This window comes from Ailuropoda melanoleuca, chromosome 12 (assembly GCF_002007445.2).
Source record: "Ailuropoda melanoleuca isolate Jingjing chromosome 12, ASM200744v2, whole genome shotgun sequence".
Lineage (NCBI taxonomy): Eukaryota > Metazoa > Chordata > Mammalia > Carnivora > Ursidae > Ailuropoda > Ailuropoda melanoleuca.
The window spans coordinates 69,383,374-69,408,590 of record NC_048229.1 but is presented as its reverse complement, the minus strand read 5'-3'; the positions used below and the strand labels follow the sequence as shown (position 1 = coordinate 69,408,590).

The following is a 25,217-nucleotide window of genomic DNA, read 5'->3' as shown; positions in this document are numbered from 1 at the left end:
GGGGGTGGGGGAATGGGATAGACTGGTGATGGGTAGTAAGGAGGGCACGTATTGCATGGTGCACTGGGTGTTATACGCAACTAATGAAGCATCGAACTTTGCATCGGAATCCGGGGATGTACTGTATGGTGACTAACATAATATAATAATAAAATTAAAAAAAAAAAAAAGAAAAACACAGTGTAAACCCAAGGGAAGTAGAAGGAAAGATAAAATACAGTTAAGAGTAGAAAGAAGGGCACCTCGGTAGCTCAGTCAGTTAAGCCTCTGACTCTTGATTTTGGCTCAGGTCATGATCTTGGGGTTACGTGATCCAGCATCAGGCTCCATGCTCAGTGGGGAGTCTACTTGAGATTCTCTCTCCTTCTCCCTCTGCCCCTCCCCGACTTGCATATGCTCTCTCTCTCTTTCTCTAATAAAATCTTTTTTAAAAAGTGCAGAAAGCAACAAAAAAAGAGGGGGGTAAAAGGTAATCAATAAAATCAAAAGCTTATTTATTAATAAGTTAATAAAACAGAGCTCTGGTAAGACTAATCAAGAATAAAGAGAAAACATACAAATAATAATAAGGAATGGAAAGGGGGACATAATACAGGGATAGATACAGAGATTCCCTGGACATATATGCCTTATCAAAACTAACACAAGAATAGAAAGCCTGAATATACCAATAATATTGAAGAACTTGAATCATATTAAATAAAAACTTACTCATGATAAAAAATTTTTTAAAAAGCACTAGACCCACACAGTTTTACAGGAGAATTTTACATGCAAGATCTTTCCCAGGGCCAGAGTTCTCACCAGGTTTGTTAGCAACTCCCGTCCACCTACACTTCAGATCCAGGAGTGCTAACAGACTGCCACTGCGGCCAATCTCCAGATGCTTCATCCACCTACTCTTAGTGCCTTTAATTCTGCCCACACCTTTGTAAACTGTCTCTTCAATTAAATTTGATTCCATTACCTGAGTGTGCCATCTGTTTGCAGCCAGAACTTTAATAGGTCTTTATACAAATTCTTCTGGAAAAGAATGAACATATAAATATTCCTAAACTCCTTTTAAAAGTCTACATTAGGGGCGCCTGGGTGGCACAGCGGTTAAGCGTCTGCCTTCGGCTCAGGGCGTGATCCCGGCGTTATGGGATCGAACCCCACATCAGGCTCCTCCGCTATGAGCCTGCTTCTTCCTCTCCCACTCCCCCTGCTTGTGTTCCCTCTCTCGCTGGCTGTCTCTATCTCTGTCAAATAAATAAATAAAATCTTTAAAAAAAAAAAAAAGTCTACATTAACCTTTGGGTCACCTGGGTGGCTCAGTCGGTTAAGTATCACAATCCCTGGGTCCTGGGAGTCCTGCATCAGGCTCCCTGGTCAGCAGGGAGTTTGCTTCTCCCTCTGCCTGCTGCTTCCCCTGCTTGTGCTTGCTCCTTCTCTTTCTCTGACAAATAAATAAATAAAATCTTAAAAAAAAAAGTCTACATTAACCATAATAGCAAGAGAAGAAAATAAAATTATGAGTGAAATTTCATAACATATATGCAGAAATCCCAAGTAGAATATTCCCATATAGAATCTAGCAATGTATAAAAAATACATGTATCACAACCAAGTAGGGTTTACTTCCAGAATATAAGCATAGTTAAACATTATAAAATCTATTAATGTAACCATTAACAAATAAAGGGAGAAAGACCATCTGAATAAATGCAAGAGAAAAATCTGATAAAATTGCCAGTTGTGATACTTAACAAATTAAGAATAGAAGGGAATAAAGGAAATTGACCAAAAACAGACAATGGTTCCAATGCAAGAAGCACTCCCTTTAATAGGAGGAAAACAAGGATGCCCATGATTACCGATTCAAACAAACTTTTTACTGGAGGAACTAGCCCGCAATCTTAAAAGAAAGAGAAGTGACACAGAAGAGGATTAGAAAAGAACGAACTAAAGAGTCGTTATTTGCAAATGTGATGATTCTCTTGGATTTTCTTTGTAGATGTTTCCCATTATAACTATTATACTCATTCTCATTCTCTCTCTTTCTAAGAGTTCAGCAAATTTGCTGAATATACAAGAAATCTGAAATGATTATTTAAAAAAATTTAAAGCTATTTACAGTAATAACCCAAAAACAAGGTACCTAGTGATAAATCCAACAAAAGGGATTCAAGATTTTTAAAAAATTATAAAGCTTTATCTAAAAACATTTCATAATAATGAGGTCACATTTACACATCACTTATTATCTGCTGGGCACTGTTTTGAATGGTGTGGTTATGCCTATAAATTAGTTTAATTCATAATATAGTCCCACCTGATAGATATAATTATTATTAGCCTCACTTTAGACTTAAAGAAATTATGGTACAAAGATAAATCACTTGCCCAGGATTCCAAAACTAAAAATCAGCTACACTAGGATTCAAATCTAAGGCAGTCTGGCTCCAAGCCTGCAACCTTAGCCAGTACCCTACACTGCCTCTCCCAAGAAGGGTGTCCCACTCATGAAGGCACCTCTGGCTCCTGACTCAAGCCTCCAGGAGATAGTTTCATGTCATACTGAGGCAGACTTGACCTGAACCATGGGCAACAAGTCCCTATTTCAACAGATGGGATCAGAGCACAAACCTTGGGAGCAAAGGTTCATGCTAAGGATACAGAACAACTCTGAAGAAAATAGATCTCAGCATTAGATCTAGCCACCCCTTCAGACACCGTGTCACTTTCAAGATCACATGGTTTTCCCATTCCCAGGAGGTCAATGTAGATTCCTCAGACTTGATAAGTTTCATTTATTTTATTTTTATTTTTTTAAAGATTTTATTTATTTATTTAACAGAGACAGACAGCCAGCTAGAGAGGGAACACAAGCAGGGGGAGTGGGAGAGGAAGAAGCAGGCTCCCAGAAGAGGAGCCTGATGCGGGGCCGATCCCAGAACACCGAGATCACGCCCTGAGCCCAAGGCAGACACTTAACGACTGAGCCACCCAGGCGCCCCGGTAAATTTCATTTATCAACATCTTAAGCTACTTTACAGAGTCAAGAACTATATGGACATTCAATTATTTATGTGTTCCTAGTAACAGCTGAGGATTCTGGGTGATGCAAATGCAATATTTATTTGTGCAAATTTTGCAGTTTTTCTGTAAGTCTGAAATTATTTCAAAGCGTTAAAAAATACTTTAAACTTCTATTATATCTGTAAACCCATTCCCATCAGGTTCATGGATAGACTCAACTTTATAAAGATGGCAACTGATAAACTCAATGTAATTCCAATAAATATCCTAACAGTGTTTCCCCCAAAGAAGTTGACAAAGCTGATTCTGGGAGCAGAAAGTGCCAAAAATAGCAAACCAGTTTTTGTTGTTTTTATTGTTGTTGTCTGTAACATACAGAAAGAACTGCTTATTCTGCTGTTTGCAATACAAAGACATAGGGAAACGTTATTGTTTGTACAACATAGTAAGGGAAAAAATTCAAAACTGCCCATTAGGGTCAGTTTGCCAGATGTCCTGTCATTAAGAATACCAGCTATAAACAGAGCAGTTCCTAGTACTTTGTATTTCATTTTGTTTATTCTATCCTGATTCCCTTATTTGTCCCCTAGAAAGCTTCACTTAGACAACACAGCTTTGAAAAAGAATAACAAGATGAAAGGATTTGCCCTTCCACACAGCAAGACAAAACTACAGTAATTAACAAAGTGTTAGCACAGGGATAGACAAATTGGTCAATGGAACAGAACAAAAAGCCCAGGAAAAATACAGGCCTGGAAGGAAACTTGATATATGACAGAGGTGGCTTTGCAAATCAGTAGGAAAGGACTTCACCATTCTTCACTTGCTGCTGGGAGAGCTAGTATTCACACGGGGAAAAAAAAATATTCTTATCCTACCCCATTCAAATTTAATTCTCCAGGGATTAAGGACTTAAATATGAAAGGCAAAAGTTAAAAACTTTTAGAAGAAAATCTAAGATAATATCTTTATGACCTCAGGGAAAGAAAATCTTTCTTAAGACACAAAATGCATATGGTGTAAGGAAAAACACTGGAATATTCAATTACACAATTAGGCTAACTGTAACAAATCACAAAAAGAATAAAGAGATAAGCCATACACTGGGAGAAATACATCTGCATTACATATGACAACAAATAATTACTGTCTGGAAACAGAACAAAAATATAAATTCATACAAACTAGTCAGAGAAGGATAAACTCTCCAACATAAACATGGGTAAAAGACATGAACAAGCGTTTCATAGAAGGGAAACATTTAGTTTAAGTATATGATATTAATATATTAATTATATGTAAACACATATTATCAAATATATAAATAACAAAATCACAGTGGTATTCCATTTCATACCCACGAGAGCTTGCCAAAAGTTAAAGTATGATGATATCAAGTTTTGGCAGGGGCATGGAGGAAGCGAAAATATGCTATTTGGGGAATGTAAATTGATACAAGCATATTGGAGAACCACTGGGCAATATCTCATTAAAGGTTGAAGATATATATATATATATCTATGACCCAGCTATTTCACGACTAAGGATGTACCCTAAAAAACTCTCACTCAAGTATGTAAACAAACATAGAAAAAATTCTCAAAGCAACTGAAAATAACTTTAATAGCCAGTATAAGAGAATGGATCAAGAAATGGTGATATTTGTGGTACAGTCGTACAACAGAGTACAACAGTGAACATGAATGTGTCAACACAAGCAACAAATAGTACGAAGGAGCTGTGGATCTCAAATCCATTTTGAGACTACATATATATTATATATCATATTACATATATTATTATTATATATTATATATATATGGGATAGAGTCATAATGATGAAGTTTATTGTGGCTTAAATGAATATTGTTTTAGACAGAAATGTGCAATAAAAGTATAAATATATAGAGGATGATGAACAGGAGAGTCAGGCAATGGTTACCTTTGGGGAGGGAAGAAAAAATATGGGAACTGGGTGGGTTTTATGCAGTTACATCTGTAATGGTTTATTTATTAATCTGTTTGGTAGGTAAATATATTATCTCTTTTGAATGCCTAAAATAGTTTTTTGGAAAAGATTCCAAGAGTCCAGAGCTTCTATTCAGTCATACCAGTATCTGATCTCCTGAAATGTGCACGTAAAACCAAAATTGAGATAGTATAAACTCCTGTGACTTTTCCATTTTGCCATCACAGTACTGAAACGTTTGAGTTCATCTAATATAAGTAAATGGACAGGAGAAGGAAGGGTCAGGCTCTAGCCTGGATCCTATGACACATTTACCCTGATGACTCTCAAGGAAAAGAGGGGTAGGGGAATAATTCCAGCTATTTCATAAAAGTAATCATTGCCTTGCAGAAAAAGGATTTGACAAAGTACAATGCCCATTTGTAATAAAAACCATCAACAAAGTAGGTCTAGAAGGAACACACCTCAACATAATAAAGGCCTTATATATAAAAAACCCACAGTTAACATCATACTGAATGGGGAAAATCTGAGAGCTTTTCCCCTAAGGTCAGGAACAAGACAAGGATGTCCACTCTCAGCACTTTTATCCAACATAGTACTGGAAGTCCTAGCCACAGCAATTAGACAATCAAAGGAAATAAAAGGCATTCAAATTGGTAAGGAAGAAGTAAAACTTCAACTGTTTGCAGATGACATGATACTATATATAGAAAACCCAAAAGACTCCATTGACAATCTACTAGAACTGATAACTGAATTTAGTAAAGTCACAGGATACAAAAATCAATGTAAAGAAATCTGCTGCATTCTTATACATTAATAATAAAGCAGCAGAAAGCGAAATTAAAAAAACAATTCCATTTACAATTGCACCAAAAACAATAAAATACCTAGAAACAAACTTAAGCATATATATATATATATATATATATATATGAAAGACCTATACTCTGAAAACTATAAAACACTGATGAAAGAAATTCAAGACGGCAATAAGAAATGGAAAGACCTTCCATGCTCATGGGTTGGAAGAACAAATATTGTTAAAATGTCTATAGTACTCAAAGCAATCTACACATTTAATGCAGTGCCCATCAAAATACCAACAGCATTTTTCACAGAGCTAGTATGAAACAATTCTAAAATTTGTGTGGAACCATAAAAGACCCCAAATAGCCAAAGCAATCTTGATAAAGGAAAAACTGGAGACGTCACAATTCCAGACTTCAAGTTATGATACAAACCTGTAGTAATCAAAACAGTATGGTACTGGCATAAAAACAGGCACACAGAAGGGCACCAGGCTGGGTCAGTTGGAAGAGCAGCCAACACTTGGTTCTCAGGGTTGTGAGCTGGAGCCCCACTTGGGGTGTATAGATCACTTAAATAAGCAAAACTTAAAAAGAAAAGTTAAAAATAGAACTACCCTACAACCTAGTAATCACACTAAGGGTATTTACCTAAAAAGTACAAAAATGCTAATTCATAAAGGGATACATGCACCCCTATGTTTACTGCAGCATTATCTACAATAGCCAAACTATGGAAGAAGCCCAAGTCTCCACCAATAGATAAATGGATAAAGAAGCTGTGGTATATACATACAATGGAGTATTACTCAGCCATACAAAAGAATGAAATCTTGCCATTTGCAATGTCATGGATGGCTCTAGAGACTATAATGCTAAGCAAAATAAGAGAGAAAGACAAATACCACATGATTCCATTCGTATGTGCAATTTAAGAAACAAAACAAATGAGCAAAGGAAAAAAAAAAAAAAGGAGAGACAAACCATGGAACAGACTCTAACTATAGAGAACAAAGGACGGTTGCCAGAGGGGAGGTGGCGGGGGGATGGGGGAAATAGGTGCTGGGAATTTAGAGTACACTTGTGATAAGCACCGAGTGATGTAGAGAATTGTTGAATCATTATATGGTACATCTGAAAATTATGTAACACTGTATGTTAACTATACTGGAGTTAAAATTAAAAACTTAATAAAATGGGACGCCTGGATGGCTCAGTCAGTTAAGCGTCTGCCTTCGGCTCAGGTCAGGATCCTAGGGTGCTGGAATCAAGTCCTGTACAGTCCAGCTCCTTGCTCAGCGGGGAGCCTGCATCTCCCTCTGCCTGCCACTCCCCCTGCTTGTGCTCTCTTTCTCTGACAAATAAAAACATCTTAAAAAAAAAAACAAACCAGGGGCGCCTGGGTGGCACAGCGGTTAAGCGTCTGCCTTTGGCTCAGGGCGTGATCCCGGCGTTATGGGATCGAGCCCCACATCAGGCTCCACTGCTATGAGCCTGCTTCTTCCTCTCCCACTCCCCCTGCTTGTGTTCCCTCTCTCGCTGGCTGTCTCTATCTCTGTCAAATAAATAAATAAAATCTTTAAAAAAAAAACAAAAAACCAAAAACTTAATAAAAAAAAGCGACCATCACTTTTTCCTTCAGTGTCTTGAACTCCTTAGGCAAAAGATACTTTGTAATCATGCCATCAATTAAAAATGTTGAGCCTCCACTATATAACCCAAGAAAAAGTCCTCTCTGAGTAGAGGTTCTTCTTGCTCTGCCTTGTTTGAAGACCTGGTCAAAGTCATCCCTGAAGGATGGATCTATAATCCTACAGGCCTGAGAGCTTTAAGGCCCAGAAATCCCCCTCTGAGTCCCTTGTTTGTGCTCTTTTCTCTATGAGTTATTGCTGGCTCTTTGGCATTAAATGCTGACTTCCTGTTCCCCTTTATTGAGCTCTGGGGCCTTGGAACTGGTAAGAGGCTTTGAAGAAAAGTACAAAGCCAGGAAAACACGGAATGGAGACAGCTACAACTTTCCAAAGGAAAGCAATTCTTAACACGGTTGTAATAACCTTTCAGACTTTTCCTCTGTCTGTAGCTTACATAAGACAGTGGTTCAGACATAAGGACTGAAGAGTTGTAGGTCACTGAAGTTGCGAACAGTTAAAACTCAGGTTCGGGTGGGCAGGGAGGTTGAGTACAGCATTTTGGATGCTGATAGCATAATCCTAATCCTGGCTTGTTCTCAACTCTTACCATCCCTAGCATTTCCTTTTCACCATTCTATAGAGGCTGACTGGGTAATACGTTCACTGTGGGAGTCATTGTAAAGGCTTTATTAAGACCTAAAATCTTCAGAGCACAGATGACCTTGTATGAATTGTCTCCTTATAACACAGTCCCACAGTCAGTGCCAAGCGCCAGGACACCATTTCACAATATGGAAAAAGGAGGCACACTCCTCTTACATTGTCATCATTAGGTCCACAACCATCCCTTAATCCAGAAATGTGATGTTCTTCCCGTAGAAGGCCTCAGGCCCTCTGACCCAAGGCCTGTTTCATGATCCTTTTACACTACAACGGTGTTTTAATGAACTGAGTTTAAATGTTCAACCCCAATTTCATTGGTCATGCTCTTGTGGCAATTCACTGAGCACAGGCCTCCCCCACTCTATTCTGCTGTCCTGCACTTTGAATTCAGGGCTCACCGTCAGCATGGAAAGCACCAGAGTTCTGATATGGCAGCCTCTGGTCATGTTCCACCCAGGGATTTATCATCCACAACCTACTCAAATCCCTCCCCCAACAGCTACCAAAAATTCCCCTGGTGAGAAATGCTATTATGAGAAGGAGTGGCTGCTTTGTGACTCACTGTTTCATTAAAAAGATTTTTTTTTTCAAACAAATTTTCAGTAGAAGAATCCAAAGGTTTTCCAAAGCCACAGCAAAAACAGAACAGCTCATAATACTATTTCTCAAAGGTCTGCCACTTCATAGGCGATTCCTATACCTCAAAAAACTGGAGATGCTTAGATTCACTATCCTTTTATGTTGCACTTGGCCTCTGGGCTGAGGTAAGAGGTAGGGAATAGATGAATTAAACACAGCCAACAAGACTGGGCTCGTCAAGTGCGTGTAAGCCAGCCCTCATCAGAGGTATTAGACTTGCCATAGTTCTCCAGGGCAACTGGCTGCAATGGTATGACTATTTCAGCCACATCTGACCAGGACGGAGGAAATCTAATAATATATGGTGTACATGGGGTATTTGGTGATGCTCGTCACAGTAGTGAGTGATGTTATAACAAAGTTTCTCTGAAAAGCTGACTTAGATAGCATTATACTTTACAGGGCATTAAAAGTGTAAATAATCTAAATAAAATCGAACGATATCACAGCAAGCTAATTTGTATATATGGTAGGCAAGGACTTCAGTGGTTTGGGCTGGAATCCCAAGGACTCCCTCAAATCCTTGTAGGATTCCCAGAGTATTTAGGCAAGCATTAGGATAAAAAATTCTAATGGATCTCCCTAAGGAAATGCACCCTCTTAGCAGGAAAAAAAGGATTACTGGAGAGGTATCAAATGAAAACATCTCCAAAGAGTTGAGAAATATGGGCAAAGTGACCAAAATGGCTGGGGTCTAGGGTCTTGGGTTCTCCCCGCTCTGTCCCAGATCCTTTGGGCGCCTGCAGATTTAAGTTTCTCCCACATGCTAACAAATCATAAGACACTAAGAGACACTATATGGCAAAGCTGACCCATTTCAGAACAACTCCTTGTGAAGCATGGCTTATTTAATTGTACTTTTTAGAGGGCTAAAAGGTACTACCAACGAGAAAGCTGGAGCCAAGCAATGCAAACCTAATTCACTAAGATCAAGATGACTACATGTTCACAAATACAAGGCGAGGTTTCTCCAAAAATTAAGGTATCATCTTATAGCCAAGCCCCCATCAAGTCTCTGAGCATGGAGCATTCTTTTAAACCCTTTTCTTTCAGCAAAAAAATACTTGAATATAACACACATTTAATAATTATTTGGGGGAGGTGAGGAGGACATTTCAGTCACCAATGCTGGCTATCATAAACAAAGCTTTAAAAATCACTTAAAATAGCACTGTCAACCTTGCAGAGCTCAGAGACATACAAGACCAAGGGGAAAAACTGTTCCTCATATTTCCTTATGGGTATTTGTGGCTTGGGATAAATTTTACAGAGACAAGATGACTAAAGTGGTAGATCATGCTTCTAGAAAACAGTGTTCAATGACCAGAAAGAAAAGTGGCTCTGGGGATGACAAAGATACCGATGCCAAAGATACACACGAAGAGTTTGCAAAACAGTTTTTCCTTTTGATATTCTCATTGAGAAGACAGAGGACCACTTGTATTAGGATATACGAGGAATTTCTTAACAGGCACTTGGCTGGAACCACAAAGAAAAGATCACCTGCTCCAGCCCAGAAGCAGGGTTTAGGAAAGAATGAAGAGTGTCAGGGAAGAGTAGGGAGCAAATACCATCCGTGTAGCAGCCTCATGGACAAAACCTTGAATGTGTTTATTCAACAGAAGAACTGATGAAGAAGGTAAAAATCTCCCACAAGCTGCAATATTCAGACTCTCTCTCAAGGAGTAAGGAAGCAAAGATTCTTAGAAAGAACAAAGTATTGTTAATCACCCTTATAATAAATATATATTCCCAGCACCTAACACAGGTCCTAGTATAGTGGAGGCACTCAATGAATACCAGTTGAATAAATGAATGTCTTAACAAATCTCCATACACACACTCAAAAAGTCTCATACTTTCGCGTCTGTAGGAAAAAAGGAAAAATAGGTATTTTGTCCATTTAAAGCAACGATCTTGTCTAGCTGCTGGCTGGGGATACATAAAAGAGGATCCGGCTCAGTAAGCCCTTCTGTAGCACAAGCAGCCAAAGGCAGCTGTGCCTTAGAAGAAAAATCAGGGGGAAGACAAGCACAGAAGGGAAGGGGACACTGCCACAATTACCTTCTGTTCTGAGCAACTTCAATTCTCAGGACCAAGGCAGATGGGCTCAGGCCTATCTCTGGGAGAAAAAGGCTTAGTTCCATGTAAAAGAAAAACATCAAACCATCAGCAATGCTCTTGCTGGGTGAATCCACCCTCTGGAGCTGAAAGGAAGATCTGTATGGATCCTGCTTAGGGGATACTTGATTCATTTAGTAATATTGAAAATAATGCTGATGAGTGCACCAAAAAAGCATTCAGAGTTCTTTCTTTGTTTGGGATGAGAATTTTCAGGATCATTTGTTACAAGTTCAGATTCTCAGGTGTCTCCTTAGCTCTACTGAATTCTGGGAGTGAGGTCTAGTCATCTGCATTGTTAACAAGCCCCCCAGAGAACACGGGGCAGTCAAGTTTGAAAACCCCTTGAACCATTCACAGAAATCAAGAGGGCACTTGTTTGTTTCTGCCTCCTCCTTGTTACAGATCTGAAGAGTGCACTATAAATTCTTACCATGCCTCTTTTAACTTGGTGTTTATAGGGACCCAGTGAATTCCCCCTTCCCCTTTACTTCCAGCAGAGGAAGGCTGTACTCTCGATTCTAACAGCTCCAGGGAGATTTCGGGGTAAACAGTCTCATCGGTCTAGAAGCTACCCCTAGCTGCTGCTTTAAGATTAAACTTGGCTCTTTATGTGCTTCACACTTGAGGGTTGCTGCGTTTTCAGGTTATTCACTCATACCCACAACTCACCCCTCAAATATCAAAACCAGGAACCCAAGTGTTGCATTCAAGGATAAACCTCTGTCCTTATGAGAAAATAAGATTCAGAACTGAAAAGCTGGGTCTATGAGAAGTGTCTTCTCATACTCAAGCCTGTATCCACAATAATCACTAAGGACGATATTATACAGACTAGGCCATGACAAAGCTTAGAAAAGAAACATATGGTAATTTACACTCATCCAGCATTCTGAAAGGCTGAGATTAGGATTTACGTTTTGAGCTAACTTCAAGATTCTAGTACTACAGACTCAGTGACCCACTGTCACTAGAAGCACCCCTATTTAAGGGTTAGCAGGAGCAAGACTAGTCTATGTTACGACCACTTCTCTATTAAGTTTTTTCCAATTTGAAACTGTCAAAATTGATGTTTAGTTTTGTAATTGATTTACAAAAATGTTAGTGCCCAAGAAGCTTGTGTTGAATATCACATTTGTAAAATACAAAGCATGTCCCTTTTCTCAAAAGGAACTAGAGTTGCATTTCTTTGGTGCAGAGTGGCCTGGCTTAGAATATTCCTTATGACATATTTGGGGTGTGTCTTTATTTAATAGCAAAATGCACACATCCCATAAAACAAACACTTTAAGAGCCAAACCACTGTTTCTTGCAACACCTTTGAAACCCCAATAAGGAAGAATGAACTGTGACCTTTAAGGAATTATCGGCTTCTCAAGGGAACTTTTCAAATTTTTATTTTGTAGAAAATAAGCCCTCATGGTAATAGAAAACTATAAACTCTGCTTTACAGAAAAATTTTCATTAACAACAGAACTTCTGCAGGGCAGGACACCCATCATGCTCTCTGAAGACCAAAGAATGCTTTTCCTTCCCCAGAAACCGTGTAAAGGACCATTACCTCCAGCACACCTATGGTGAGGCACAAAGAGGCTTTCTGATCCACTCCAATGGAGTTGGCAACTCTGTTTAATTATTTAAGGAGAGACAATTAAATCACTTGAGAACCCCAGAATGGCAGCAAATAGATTCCAGGAGGTATCCTGCTAGCTTGTTCAAAGACTTATCAAAAATTACCTTCTATCAGCCCCAGTTGATGACGTGGTGACAACAAAGAACAGTTTAGATTTTTCTGAATATGCACATGTATACATACTTGTGACTAAGAAGCTGGAGAGAAACTTTCCATGACCAGATGTTTTATAGCAGGATTCAGAAAACAGGCAAACTTTTCCTTCCAACATAGTGAATGCTCCATGTTTTCACTCCCACATCTAGAAATCCATGTTCTTTTTTTTTTAAAAGATTTTATTTATTTATTTGACACAGAGAGAGAGAGAATGAGTGGGGGGAGTGGCAGAGGGAGAGGGAGAAGCAGACTCCCCGCTGAGCAAGGAGCCCGATGTGGGGCTCGATCCCAGGACTCTGGGATCCTGTCCTGAGCCAAAGGCAGACACTTAACCATCTGAGCCACCCAAGTGCCCTAGAAATCCATGTTCTGAGATAAACAGAGCTACTACAAAAGAATGACCAGACCTCCAGAACATCACCCAGAAGACCATTTGGAGATTAAACACCTTAGAGAAAATTTTAATGTGGAAAGGAAGGGGATACTAACTCTCATCCTATAAGGCAGTTCTTCTCAATGGCATTCATTATTATCAACGGCATGCCAATGTAGGTCAGGTTTCAGTGGAGAGCACTAGCTTCCATTTTGGGGAAACAGTTCACACAGTTCTCAATCTCCCTGCCTAGCAAATTCTGCAGACAGCAAAGAAGGCAGAGAATTGAAGAAGTCCCTACAGGAACACCCCTCTCCTTATGTATGTTATTTGGCTTTTGTAAACACTAGCTCGTGAGACCCTCAAGATGACTCTGAAAGGTAAGCAGGACAGGCATTATCTCCACCTTACAGGTGAGAAAATAGTGGCTCTGAGGCTAAATGACTCACATGCCCAAGGTCACAAGTCAGGCAGTCATCTGGTAGCCCAACCAGTAGATGAGTCTAGCCCTCTGCCTTGCCGGCCAATCCGATTTCCAGGACACTGGCCAGCTTCCTCGTGTTTCGGGATGGAAGGCAGTGCAGTGTAATGGTTAGGAGCCCAGGTCCTGACACCGGCAGACATACATTCCAATCCCAGCTCTGCCACCTCTTCGTTATCTGACCTTGTGTCTGCTCCTCACCTTACATCTCTGTTTCCTCACCTGTAAAATGGGGATGACACCATCTACCGCACAGAGTTATAGTGATGATTAAATGAGATGACGGACATGGGGTGCTCAGATTCATTCCTTTGGCAAATATTTGTGCCAGGCATGCACGGTGCAAGAGATACAACAGTGAGCAAGAGGCACAGTCCTACTCTCACGGAGCTTAAAATTCAAACTAAATAGAAAAGGCAAATGGATAAATAAGATACTTATAAAGTGTGTGAAGTGCTGTTAAGGTAATAGGTGAGTGGTTGGAAAGATTAACAGGAAGGAGGCAAATTTTAAGAGTGGTCTCTAAGGAGAAATTTAAGTTTGAGGCATGAGGGATCAGGAAGAAGTATCCATACACAGAACGGAAAGCAGAAGGGAAAGCATTCCAATTACAGGGACCAGGGTGTGCAAGGGTCACAACCTGGGGAAGCTTAGGAACTACGAGAAGACAAATGTGATGGCTATGTATCCTCACGGGATTTGGGGAACAACCTTTACAGGCTGGCTGCCAAGACTACCACAGCTATTTTAAATATAACAAAGACGAGGCTCGAGAAAGGTGATGTCTTTCCCAAGGTCATACCTACTCTGAGGAGGGCCTGAGACCCCAGGATTCTGCCTCCAGACACAACATCAGCTCCCTCCCTCTGAGGAAGCTTCATGCACACTGAACTCCCCCACTTATTTCACTGACAACTGTCTTTGGTGCCCATGAAGATTTCCAAAAGCACCTTAAAAACACAAGCAACAGAAATCACATCAACTTCTAGGCATCTAGTCAATTGTGCACCAAAGTCCTTATCCTTCACTCTTACGACACAGGAGCAAAAACTGCTTGGACCTTACTCAAAGGCTCCAAAATAGAAACAAGTTTCTCTTCTTACAGCAATAAACAAGAGAGGAAAGGGATGTCCTGGAAGGAAGATCCTGTGGCTGTTCCGGAAAGTGAGACAGAACCACCAGTGCAGAAGAGTGGAAATATGAAGGTTCATCTTAAATGAACTGCAAAGGAAAAACGAATTACTTTACTTGAATAAAAGGATGATTCCCTAAAGCAGTGGTTGTCAGTTGGGGTGGTGTTCTGCTCCTACACCAAGAGCATTTGGAAATTTTGTGGAGGCATGTAGTGGGCAGAGGCAGGTATGCTCAAAGTCTTACAAAAGGACGGGATGATCCTATAAAGAATGTATTACCCGGGAGGCTGGCTGGCTCAGTCAGTACAGCATGAGACTCTTGATCTTGGGGTCGTAAGCTGAAGCCCCACGTTGGGTATAAAGATTACTTAAATACACACACACACACACACACACACACACACACACACACACAGATTGGGAAAAGACTGTATTATCCAAAATATTAAGAGCAGCCTCACACACTTTTATATTAATCCCAGAGGGATTACTATGCCCCAGCTTTTCCTGTATTTTCATGGTTTGGTGGCTCTTCCTACCCTCACCGCAGCTGGATGAAAAAAAATTAAACTCAGGTTTCACAACTGAGGAGTCTGAAATTTTGGAATCCAACTGTAAGCTCGTAACTCCAACACGGAACCTGGTACCAGGTGGAATAAGGAAAAAGAAGTTTATAGTAAGAGACAGATAGGAAATTTTAGCAAAACGGGAACTCCTTCCCCAGACAAGCATCCATAGGATTACATGTGTTTTGCAACACACAAAATTCTGTGATTTTAGAGAACCTACTTATACTGCTTTTCAGTTTAAAATCAGATACTAATGACAGTGCTTCAACAAGTTAATCACAGTCATCTCACAAATACAGCCTACCGTTTCTGGACCAAATTTTACAAGAAAAAATTTTAATTCACGAGGTCTAAAAAGGATCAAACGTCTAAAAGTGCCCAGAACAGTCACACCTTGCATCTTATTCAAGGCAGAGACTGATGTAGATGAAGGAAGCTCCGATGATATCCAGAGGTCTGTTCAGGAATTAAAATACCATTTCAGCAATTCAAAAGCCACTTTCAAGTGTGACCCTAAATTAGTCACTATTTTCCCCTCAAAAATTATTTCACAAATTAAAGTTTACAGAATCGAAACAAAAGCCAGACTATTCTCATAAGTTAAAAAAAAATTTTAAAAATCTACCCTATTTCACAATCGCTATAACAGTGATCCAATAGATACACCCTCCATACGGCAATCTTTCTTCTTTCTACACAATATCTAGATTTTCTTAACTCTCCCAAAGAAGTCTGAATCTGTTAACTTCTTCACTCCAACCTGCCAATTAGCCCCACACCCCTTTTGACCAATTTTCTAGAAGCCTAACCTGGCTTCTCAGGTTAGCTGAGCAGACAGACCTGTTTTCCTCCGGAAGCTCCTGCCAGTGCCTTTTCTGCCCTGCCAGTCAGGGCCTGGGAAATCCTCCTCCAGCTTTTTGCTGGCCTGTCACCAGAAGTTCACAACATGAATTTATCCAGATTTTTTGAATCCTCCTCTTTCCCTGTCATGTACCAACAAGGGCCGGGCAATAAAGTCCCACCCCCATTACAAAAAGATACCCATTACCGGGAAGACCTAGCACTTAGCAATGGAGGGGAAGAAAAAAGATGGAGGGATGTGAGAGTCATCGAGCCAAGCCTACTGCATGCAGCACCCGCCACTAGAGCCCTGGTCCTGCAAAGCCTCAGAGGGAGGCTCCCTGGTTAGGCACTCCATTCGGCAGGCCACACCTGTCTATGGCAGCAGCCTTCCGGCTGCTCCATTTTAAACAATTCAAAGAGATCTCCAGCAGGGTGGCAAAACCGGGCACCCCCTTCTCCCAGCAAGAGTGAGAGCCCTAATCCAAACAACACTTGCCCCCAATTTTCTTTCTTTTCACACTCTTTGTTTGGGAGACACCGCTTGGTCAAACTGGATCCCTCTCTCTCTGTTAACGGTGAGGTAGACACAATGCTGCAGTGACAGAAAGGAAGCGTCGAGGCCGACTTGCTATAAGCCAGACAAGACCTCCTCTCTGAGGACGGTGATGCCGATAAACTGGACTTCAATGGGCAGGTTTCACCCTGCTCATCCACAAGTGAACCAACGCCTTAAGTCCTAAAACGCCAGGCTCCGCAGCCTCGCAGGAAACCTCTTTTCTAAAAGGTAGATAGCCCATTCATCCCCAGGAACCAAAGGGAAGGCAGACAGATCCAGGTCGCGCACTCCACATCCAAATCTTCGCAAGCGCGCGAAGGTTTGGGGCGCCCAGGCGCGCCCTTCCTTGCACTCCACCCTCCGAGGCCTCCACCGCCCGCGGACTCACCACTGTGCGAGCTGAACCACCTGGGTGCGATGTGCAGAGGTAGAGCATCCGCCAGCGAGGCTCGGGAGCCCAGGTACAGCATCCCGTCTCTATGGTGACCGCCGCCGGTCTCCTGGTAACCATTGCCATGGGCATAGGTGGAGTCGGACGCAGACCCTCCGCCGCCGGGCGCCCTCTCCGAGTCGCCTGTCCCCCGGGAGGCGGGGGTGTAGAGGCCAAAGGGCACCCCGCCGGCCGTGCTGGGGTCCATGCCCATGCCCGCCACCGAGCTGACCGAGCGGCTGCGCAGCCCCATGGCCCCTCCGCCCGCCCGGTAGTGCCCAAAGTGGGGCGCCCCTCCCGGCGGGGGCACGGCGCTGTCATCGGTGGAGACCCCCGGAAAGGCGCCCCGGGAGCGGGCCGCCGTGCTCTGCTTGCCCCCCATGCTCGCCCGGGCCCCGGTGGGGCGGGAACCTGGAGGCCGAGACCCTCCCCCACTTCTCAGCAGCGGGGGGAGGGTTGGGCGAGCATAAAGGGGGAGGGAGTCAAAAAGGAGACCGGGAGGAAAAAAAGGGGAAAAAAAGAAAAAAGAAAAGAAAACCCACGGGGCGGAAGAGGCAGGCGGGCGGAGATCCCAAACTAAGAATTTAAAACGATCCAAGCCAAACGCATGTTTCCCCTCAAGGTCCAAAGAGGCGCAGTCCGGCGCGGGCTCGGCGCGCCACAGGCCGCCCCCGGGCTCCCGAAAGCCGGTGGAGCCGCAGGGAAGGAGGGAGGAAGGCGGCGGGCGGGCGCAGGGAGGCGCCGGAGGAGGCCGCCCGCCGGACAGGAGGAGGCGGAGGAGGGCTGGGGACACCGGGCGCGTCCCCCGCCTCAGGACGCCGCGACCATGGACGCCGGCCCGGACCCTTCCAGGCCTCGGGCGGGCTGCGGCGCTGGGCGGCCAGGCGGAGCTCGGGAAGCCTCGGTCGCGTCGCGTCGNTCCCACCCAAGCGCGACCGGCCCGTGACTTGAGTGGCCCGAGCCTCGGGGCGTCAGAAACAGAAGCCAGGCGTCTTTTCAAAGCAAGCACTCTTTAAAGGCCCCGAAAATGGCTAATTATTGAGGGGGAACCACCTATGGGAGGAGGGGCGGCGACGGTTCAAGGGGCCGGGAAGGAAATGCAAGGAAGAATGAAAATTACTCAGAGACGCCTACCTGGCTCCGAGGGTCACTGGTCAAGCCTCCCTCCCAGCACAAATTTGCCCCCACAGCACCCTCTGGTGGACGTGCTGTCCATTCATGCGGAGGTTTCCCAACCAGGAACCCCTAAGATCAGGAAGCCTAGCACTTGGGGGATTTTTACCTGTTTGGGGGTACACAGAGCACTGGCGCACTTGTGACTCTGGATTTTGCTGAGAGTAGATCGGAACTTCCTATCTGGGGCTTAAGGAGTGGGCACATTCCTTGGCTAAAATGTGATCCTGGTAATCATTAGGTGTAGGATAGAAAGTGACAAGATCTAGACACAACCAGAACTGGTGATTTTAGAAACTCCCTAGTCCAAGGCAACTCCCCGATTTTGTTTACCTTTTATTCCAACATGCATAGTGGGACACAGTGGGTACTCAGTATTTGTTGGCCTAGTCTGCATTTAGCAATATGTCTCTCTCACATATTTACATCCATCCATCCATTCATTTATTCAACAACTATTTTTCCAGTGCTAGGTGCTGGCTATGAGCATCACTCAGTCCCTGGTCCGACTTCCTTGTTCTAAATGTCCCCAGATACTTCCACATCAAGAAGCCAAAACAGGGTGTAAAGATATTAAAAGACCGCCCCCCCAAAGAAGAGCTGGTGTGTCACAGGTATTGACTGTCCCAGTGTGAGCAGCTTGGAAAGAAATAGGAGGAAGGCTATTTATTTGCAAGCATGGAGTGCTTAGGGGTGAACAGAAAGCCCTGCAGAAGGAAGTAGAGAATTCTGCTTGAGAACTGAGCACAGGAAAAAAACAAAATGTTCCAAAACACAAGAAATTATCTGTAAGTGCCTAAATAAGGAATGTGTGCACACCTAAGACCCAAATGAGTGGTCTGAAGGAAAATAACCTTAACCCAATTTTCTCCCTGAAGAAAGAGTGTGGTAATGGAAAGGCGATGGTGCAGTACTGCGCAGGAAAAAGGATACTAGATCCCTTGACAGATCTCTACTGGGGAGACGAACACACAATCAAGAAGGATTATTGTAACCATCTAAGTAACTTTTGATTTACCTATCCATTCAACACTTCTTCAGCACATAGAACAAAATAGGAATGTCTAGTAAGTGCCAGACACTGCACTGGGTTCTGGGATTCAGTGGTGAGCAAGACAGATGGAGTCCTGGTTCTCACAAAGCTTCAGAAGAACCACTCCATACCCACTAGGATGGCTATAATGAAAGGTGACAAATACAAGTGTTGGTGAGATGTGCAGACACTGGAACCCTCGTACCTTGCTGGTGGGAATGGACAATGGTACAGCTGCTTTGGAAAACAGTCTGGTGATTCCTCAGAAAGATTAAACAAATTGTTATCATACGACCCAGCAATTCCACTCCTAGGTCTATTTCCAAAAGAAATGAAAACATTTATGCACAGAAAAACGTGTATGTGAATTCTCATAGTGGCCTTATTCAAAATAGCTAAAAGTGGAAGTAACCGAACGGTGTATCGCCTGATGAATGGATAAAGCAAATGAGGTGTACCTACGCAGTGGACTATTATTCAGCCATAAAAAGAAATAAAGTGCTGATATGTGTTACAACATGGATGAACCTTGAAAACATTACATGAAGCAAAAGAAGCTAATCACAAAAGACCACATATTGTGTAATTCCACTTACAAGAAATTTCCGGAACAGGCAAATCTACCGAGACAGAAAGGTTAATGGTTGTTGGAGCCGAGGGGGAGGTGAGAATAGAGAATGACTGCTAATGGGTTAGTTTCCTTTTAGAGTGATTAAAATGTTCTGTGTTAAATAATGGTGATTTTGGGGTGCCTGGGTGCCTCAGTTCGTTGAGCGTCTGCCTTCGGCTTGGGTCATGGTCCTGGGGTCCTGGAATTGTGCCCTGCATTGTTGGGCTCCCTGCTCAGCTGGGAGTCTGCTTCTCCCACTCCCTTTGCCCCTCCCTCTGCTTATGCTCTCTCCCTCTCTCTCTCTCAAATAAAATCTTTTTTTAAAAAAGAATAATGGTGATATTTGCACAACCTTGTAACTGGATTACACACTTAAAAGGGTGAATTTAATAGTATGTGAATGACAGTGCACTGCTATACAAAGTACTGAAATAAGCAGTGACAATACGCTGTGACAGATGGGCCTAGAACAGTGCCTGGTGCGTAATTAGCCCTCCATACAAATGAGGAAGTGCCGTGAGAGTGAAAGTGCCTGGTGTTGATGGAAGGAGACAGGCACTAACAGTGGGTCTGAGCCAAGGCCTAAAAGATGAGCTGCTAATGAGCCTGGGAACGGGGTCGCAGGGGGAGAACTGTGTTCCAGGAAGACAAGCATGTTCCAAGCATGTTCAAAGCATGTTCCTAGCATGTTCGAAGGCCTAGAGAACATGGCATCTTCAAGGAACTGAAAGCTGCAGTGGAGCTGAAAGGAGAAAATGTGGGAACCAAAGATGAAACTGGTCCTTAGGGGCAAACCTGAGGGTCCTAGGAGCCGCAGTAGGGAGCACAAACCATATCCTGAGGGGTTACGGAGCTCTGGGAAGATTTATCAACATTGTTATCAGTACAAATAAGAATGGCCAATGACTAATGAGCACTGAAGATGTCAAGACTTGAAAAATTAAGAAACTTGCCCCCTCCCCAAATAAACATCTATATTTTTCTTAGCTTCTAGATTCACATACTGGAGAGAAACATGAAACAATATGATGTCATCCCCCTGGGGGGTGGGCTGTGGAAACTGAACAGTGGGGTGACAGGATGGATGACAAAGATTTTGATTCATTATGTACTTTTTTGTATTTTAGTGTTGGAGTCATTTAAATTGAGGGAGACAGAGAGATAAAGTCTACACACCGGCATTTAAGTCACCGGCTTGTAGGGGCAGAGCCGGACTTCTGAGCTTTCAAGTGAACATCAAGGAATCTTTGGATGACAAGTTCATTTACTCTGTACACTCACCAATGGGGTGAAAAAGAGTAGATCTGCTTAACAGTTCTATTTCTTTTTGTAACTTAAGAATTTGCCTTTAAGGTTTATAATCCAGTCTACTGACTATGAGAGGCCAGCCTCTCTCCCATCTGGCACCACGGAACAGCTGAAAGCCTGAACAGTGGCTGAAGCCTGTACTCTCTGCAGTGTGGTGACACTAGGCTTAGGTGCCCTGTGGGACTCTGACTGGCAGCCTTTCTCAGGCAATGCCCTTGTTATCTCCTTGTGCACTTACTAAAGAACACATTTCCTTTGAAATTACAATATTAAAATACAGAGCAGGGAAAGTTCTTCATTCAGTAGCTTGCCTTTCCCCTTTACATCTTAGGCAGAGTGACTCATGGCCTAGCAACAGGCATCCACAGAGACCTGCAGCCTCCGATTATTTCATTTTGTCATTTGTTGCATTGAGAGTCCAGCATGGGCTTTGCAGCAAGTTTCTCCTGTGAATTCTTGGGTTAAAGTTAATGGGTCTGGAGAGGTATCAAGTCATTTTGGATCCTCTCAATGCAAGGGCCTTAGCTAGGTTTAGGACTCTGTTTTATAACTTTTTACCTTCCTGCTCTCATTGACCCTGGGTGTGCTGCTTTCTGGCTGTTCTTCAGCTGTGAAACAGGGTTAATAAACCACTGACCCCCCCTTCCAGAACTGACAGGAGAAACGGCTGTATAAAATTGGTGTTGCCAAAGCCTGCGAATGCCAGTGCATAACAATGCTGCAAAGCCCCAGTTTCAGACATTTCTGGAAGAGTGTAAGTCTGGGAGTTTCCTGAAAGGTTCAGAAAATGAGGCAAGCAGCTTGCTGGGGCCTGCTCCTGAGAAGCCTTGGGAAACCTGTGGCCTCCTTCCTCTCTGTCTCCAAGAGCCATGGCTCTGGAGGGAGCCCCCAGCACTGCCTCTGGGGGTGGATAAGAGTCTCTCAGTAAGAAACTTGCCCCCAGATTTCTCAGAGCTTTTTACATTTGTATTATTTTGCTTGAAAAGAGAAAACTTAGAGAAACCAGGGCAATGGGCAACCAAATGCACAAAGCAAGGAGCATGAGCATGCGTGCACGTCCACAAATATTTGTTGATTGACGGAGAGGAAAATTACTAGTGGGGCTCAGGGCAGGATTCCAAGATTCCCAGATGTAAAGAGACTGAGGGGTCGGCTAACTCCACATTCTGCAGAAGAGGAAGCGGAGGACTAGAAAGATAAAGGATCTGTGTTTAAACTTGCAAGGGTAGCTGCTGATAACAGCCAGCCAAAGCCCTGGATTTCTGGGTTGACCATGTCCCCTGCCTTCCCGTGGCGTGGCTGGCAAGTGACTTTCTGAAAAGAGCTTGCTTGGTGATCAGAGCCCTGTGGCCTGGTCAGCAAGTTGAGATGTACTTGACAAGGGACCCCCAACAGTCCCCAGTCTCTGACTGAGACAGGACATTCATCTGTGGGTCTCAGAGGCACACAGCAATCAAGAAGCAGCCAGAGAGCTCTAGATTTAGCTCCAGAGTCCCCACTCTTTTGTGATGACAGTGTGGGTGGGAGATAGAAAAGGAAGAGCCCCAGGGGGCTGTATGAAAGGTGCTCATGCTCCCTCTCTCAAAAATTCTACCAGGGTCCTTTTCATATCTAAGAGAGAAAACATTGAGAGAACAGAGAGCACCAAGGACTTGAAACCCAAAGTACTTTCTGTTCCTATGAACCATGACAAGCAGATTTTGAGAACTAGACAAATACGAAGTAAAGAGGTGGGAGTGGGGGAAGGTTGCAGAAATGCTCAGGCGAGGGCAATCCTACCAGTTCCAGTGGGAAACGGATTACCAAACTATATATAGTCAGAGAGCTTTGAAATACCTGTATCTCTATCTCCAAAATAAAACTCAAATGCCTAAGCAAGGGCCTTCCTCACTAGCCCTTTCCAGCTTTTTTAGCTGTACTTTTCGCTACATCCTGCTATATACCCTACGTGATAGCCATACCTGATTATTTGCTAGTCGCTTGGCAGATATTTATTGAGCACCTACTACATCCAAGGCTGTAGGCAAATAAACAAATAAGAATATGGCATGTTAGATGAATGGATTCATTTATTCCCATGTGACAGTATGAACGTACATAGCAAGTATTCTTTATCTTTCCTTCTCTCTGGCCTTGAACTGGCTTACACTTTTTTTCCTTCCTGGCCCCATGAGCTGAGGCCCTTCTTTCCAGAGCAGGCTTTGGCCTTTTGTGATAGAGAACTGGGAGGAAACTGGGAGGCAAGAAGAAAGGCCACTACAGGAGGGTGAAGGCCAGGGCTGGAGGAGTTTTAAAGGGCTGCAGTGTGTGAGAATAACTAATAGGTGAAGGGTTTTGAGGAGAACATGTTGTGGTTCTGTATCCCCTTGTGGCTGTAAAGAGTTACAAGTAAAGACCTTGAATGGTTTTAAAAATTACTTTTGGTTTCACAGAAGGCATCCTTTTGCTCTAGACAGTACTCTGGGGACCTGACTTTATATGCTTTTCCCATTCATTAATTGGACAAATATGGAGTGCCTTGGTGTGTAGTCACCATGCAAGGCTGAACAAAGGAGATCTGGTCCCTATCCTCCCAAAGCTTGAAAACATTAAATAAACAAACAAATACTGAATTACAAATTGTGATTCTGTATTCCGAAGGAAAAGAAAGCAGCACAGCTCTGTGACTGTGTTTTGGGGAATTGCTTTATCTTTGGAACGCATCCCCCCCTCTTCACGCTCAAGGGTCTTTGTTCACTTTCAATGCTGAAATGCTTTTTTTTTTGATAGTGTATTCTACGAAAATGCTAATAGTATACTGAAAAGCTTAAATGTCACCTTGCTCAGGATGCCATGTCAGGTTTCTTATTTAGGCTGTCCTTTTCCGCCACGTTGCTTGCAAGTATTTTATAAAACCCAATTCATTGTCCCAAACGTATACTTGTTGTACTGTGACCAACTGTCCCACTTTGTCTGGGTGGAAGGGTTTCCTGGGCAAGTTGGTCACCCTAATTTGTTGATATGTCTTTCTTTCCCCGTTATATGCAAGACTCCAGGAGGGAAGGTAATCCTTCTCATCTCTACTCACACAAGGACTTGTACACAGAAATAGTGATAATATTAACAGTAAGAGTATTCATATTCACTACATTCCTGGCCTTGTCCTTAACTCCTCACAAGAACCAAACTAAGCAAGTAGGTCATTTCTCCTTTTCCTAAGGAAATTGAAGCTAAGCTGGGTAAGCTAGGATTTGAAAGGGTGGAACAGAAGAAGAGAACTCACCACTTACCACCATATTAGCACAGTGGTTCCCAAACTTCTTGATCTCAGGATCTCTTTACACTCTTAAATATTATTAAGGACCCTCCCCACCAAACTTTTATGTGAGCTGTATCTACTGAGAGTAACTATTAGGAATTCTTATTTTTATTTTAATTTTTAAAATTTATTATCTTTTAAAGATTTTTTTTTTAAAAAGATTTTATTTATTTATTTGACAGAGATAGAGACAGCCAGTGAGAGAGGGAACACAAGCAGGGAGTGGGAGAGGAAGAAGCAGGCTCACAGCAGAGGAGCCTGATGTGGGGCTCGATCCCATAACGCCGGGATCACGCCCTGAGCTGAAGGCAGACGCTTAACCGCTGTGCCACCCAGGCGCCCCTCTTTTAAAGATTTTATTTATTTATTTGACAAGAGAGAGAGAGAGCACAAGCAGGGGAAGCAGGAGAGGGAGAAGCAGGCTTCCCGCTGGGCAGGCAGCCCCATGCAAGGCTCTATCCCAGGACCCTGGTATCATGACCTGAGCCTAAGGCAGACGCTTAACTGACTGAACCACCCAGACGCCCCTATTTTTTTTTTTTTTTAAGTAGGCTCCATGCTGGTAGGCTCCATGCCCAGCATGGAGCCCTACTCCGGGCTTGAACTCAGGACCTTGAGATCAAGACCTGAGCTGAGATCAAGAGTCCCACACTTAACCCACTGAGCCACCCAGGTACCCCATAACTATTAGGAATTAAAATGGCGAATTTAAAAAAATATTTTTTCATGATTTCACTCAACCATTAATGCACATTAATATTAACA

At 42.9% G+C, this 25,217-nt stretch overlaps 1 protein-coding gene across 4 annotated transcripts in view; it reads right to left on the bottom strand.

The window, feature by feature from the left end:
- ZNRF1 (zinc and ring finger 1) overlaps nt 1-17,942 on the bottom strand; it is a 95,941-nt gene extending 77,999 nt beyond the window's left edge. For all 4 annotated transcript variants that reach the window (XM_034672635.1, XM_034672636.1, XM_034672634.1 and 1 more), the window contains exon 1: nt 16,989-17,942. In XM_034672635.1, the coding sequence (XP_034528526.1) occupies nt 16,989-17,412 (424 nt within the window). In that variant the 5' untranslated portion in view covers nt 17,413-17,942. The remainder of the gene's footprint in view (nt 1-16,988) is intronic.
- Between the last annotated feature and the right edge of the window lie 7,275 nt (nt 17,943-25,217).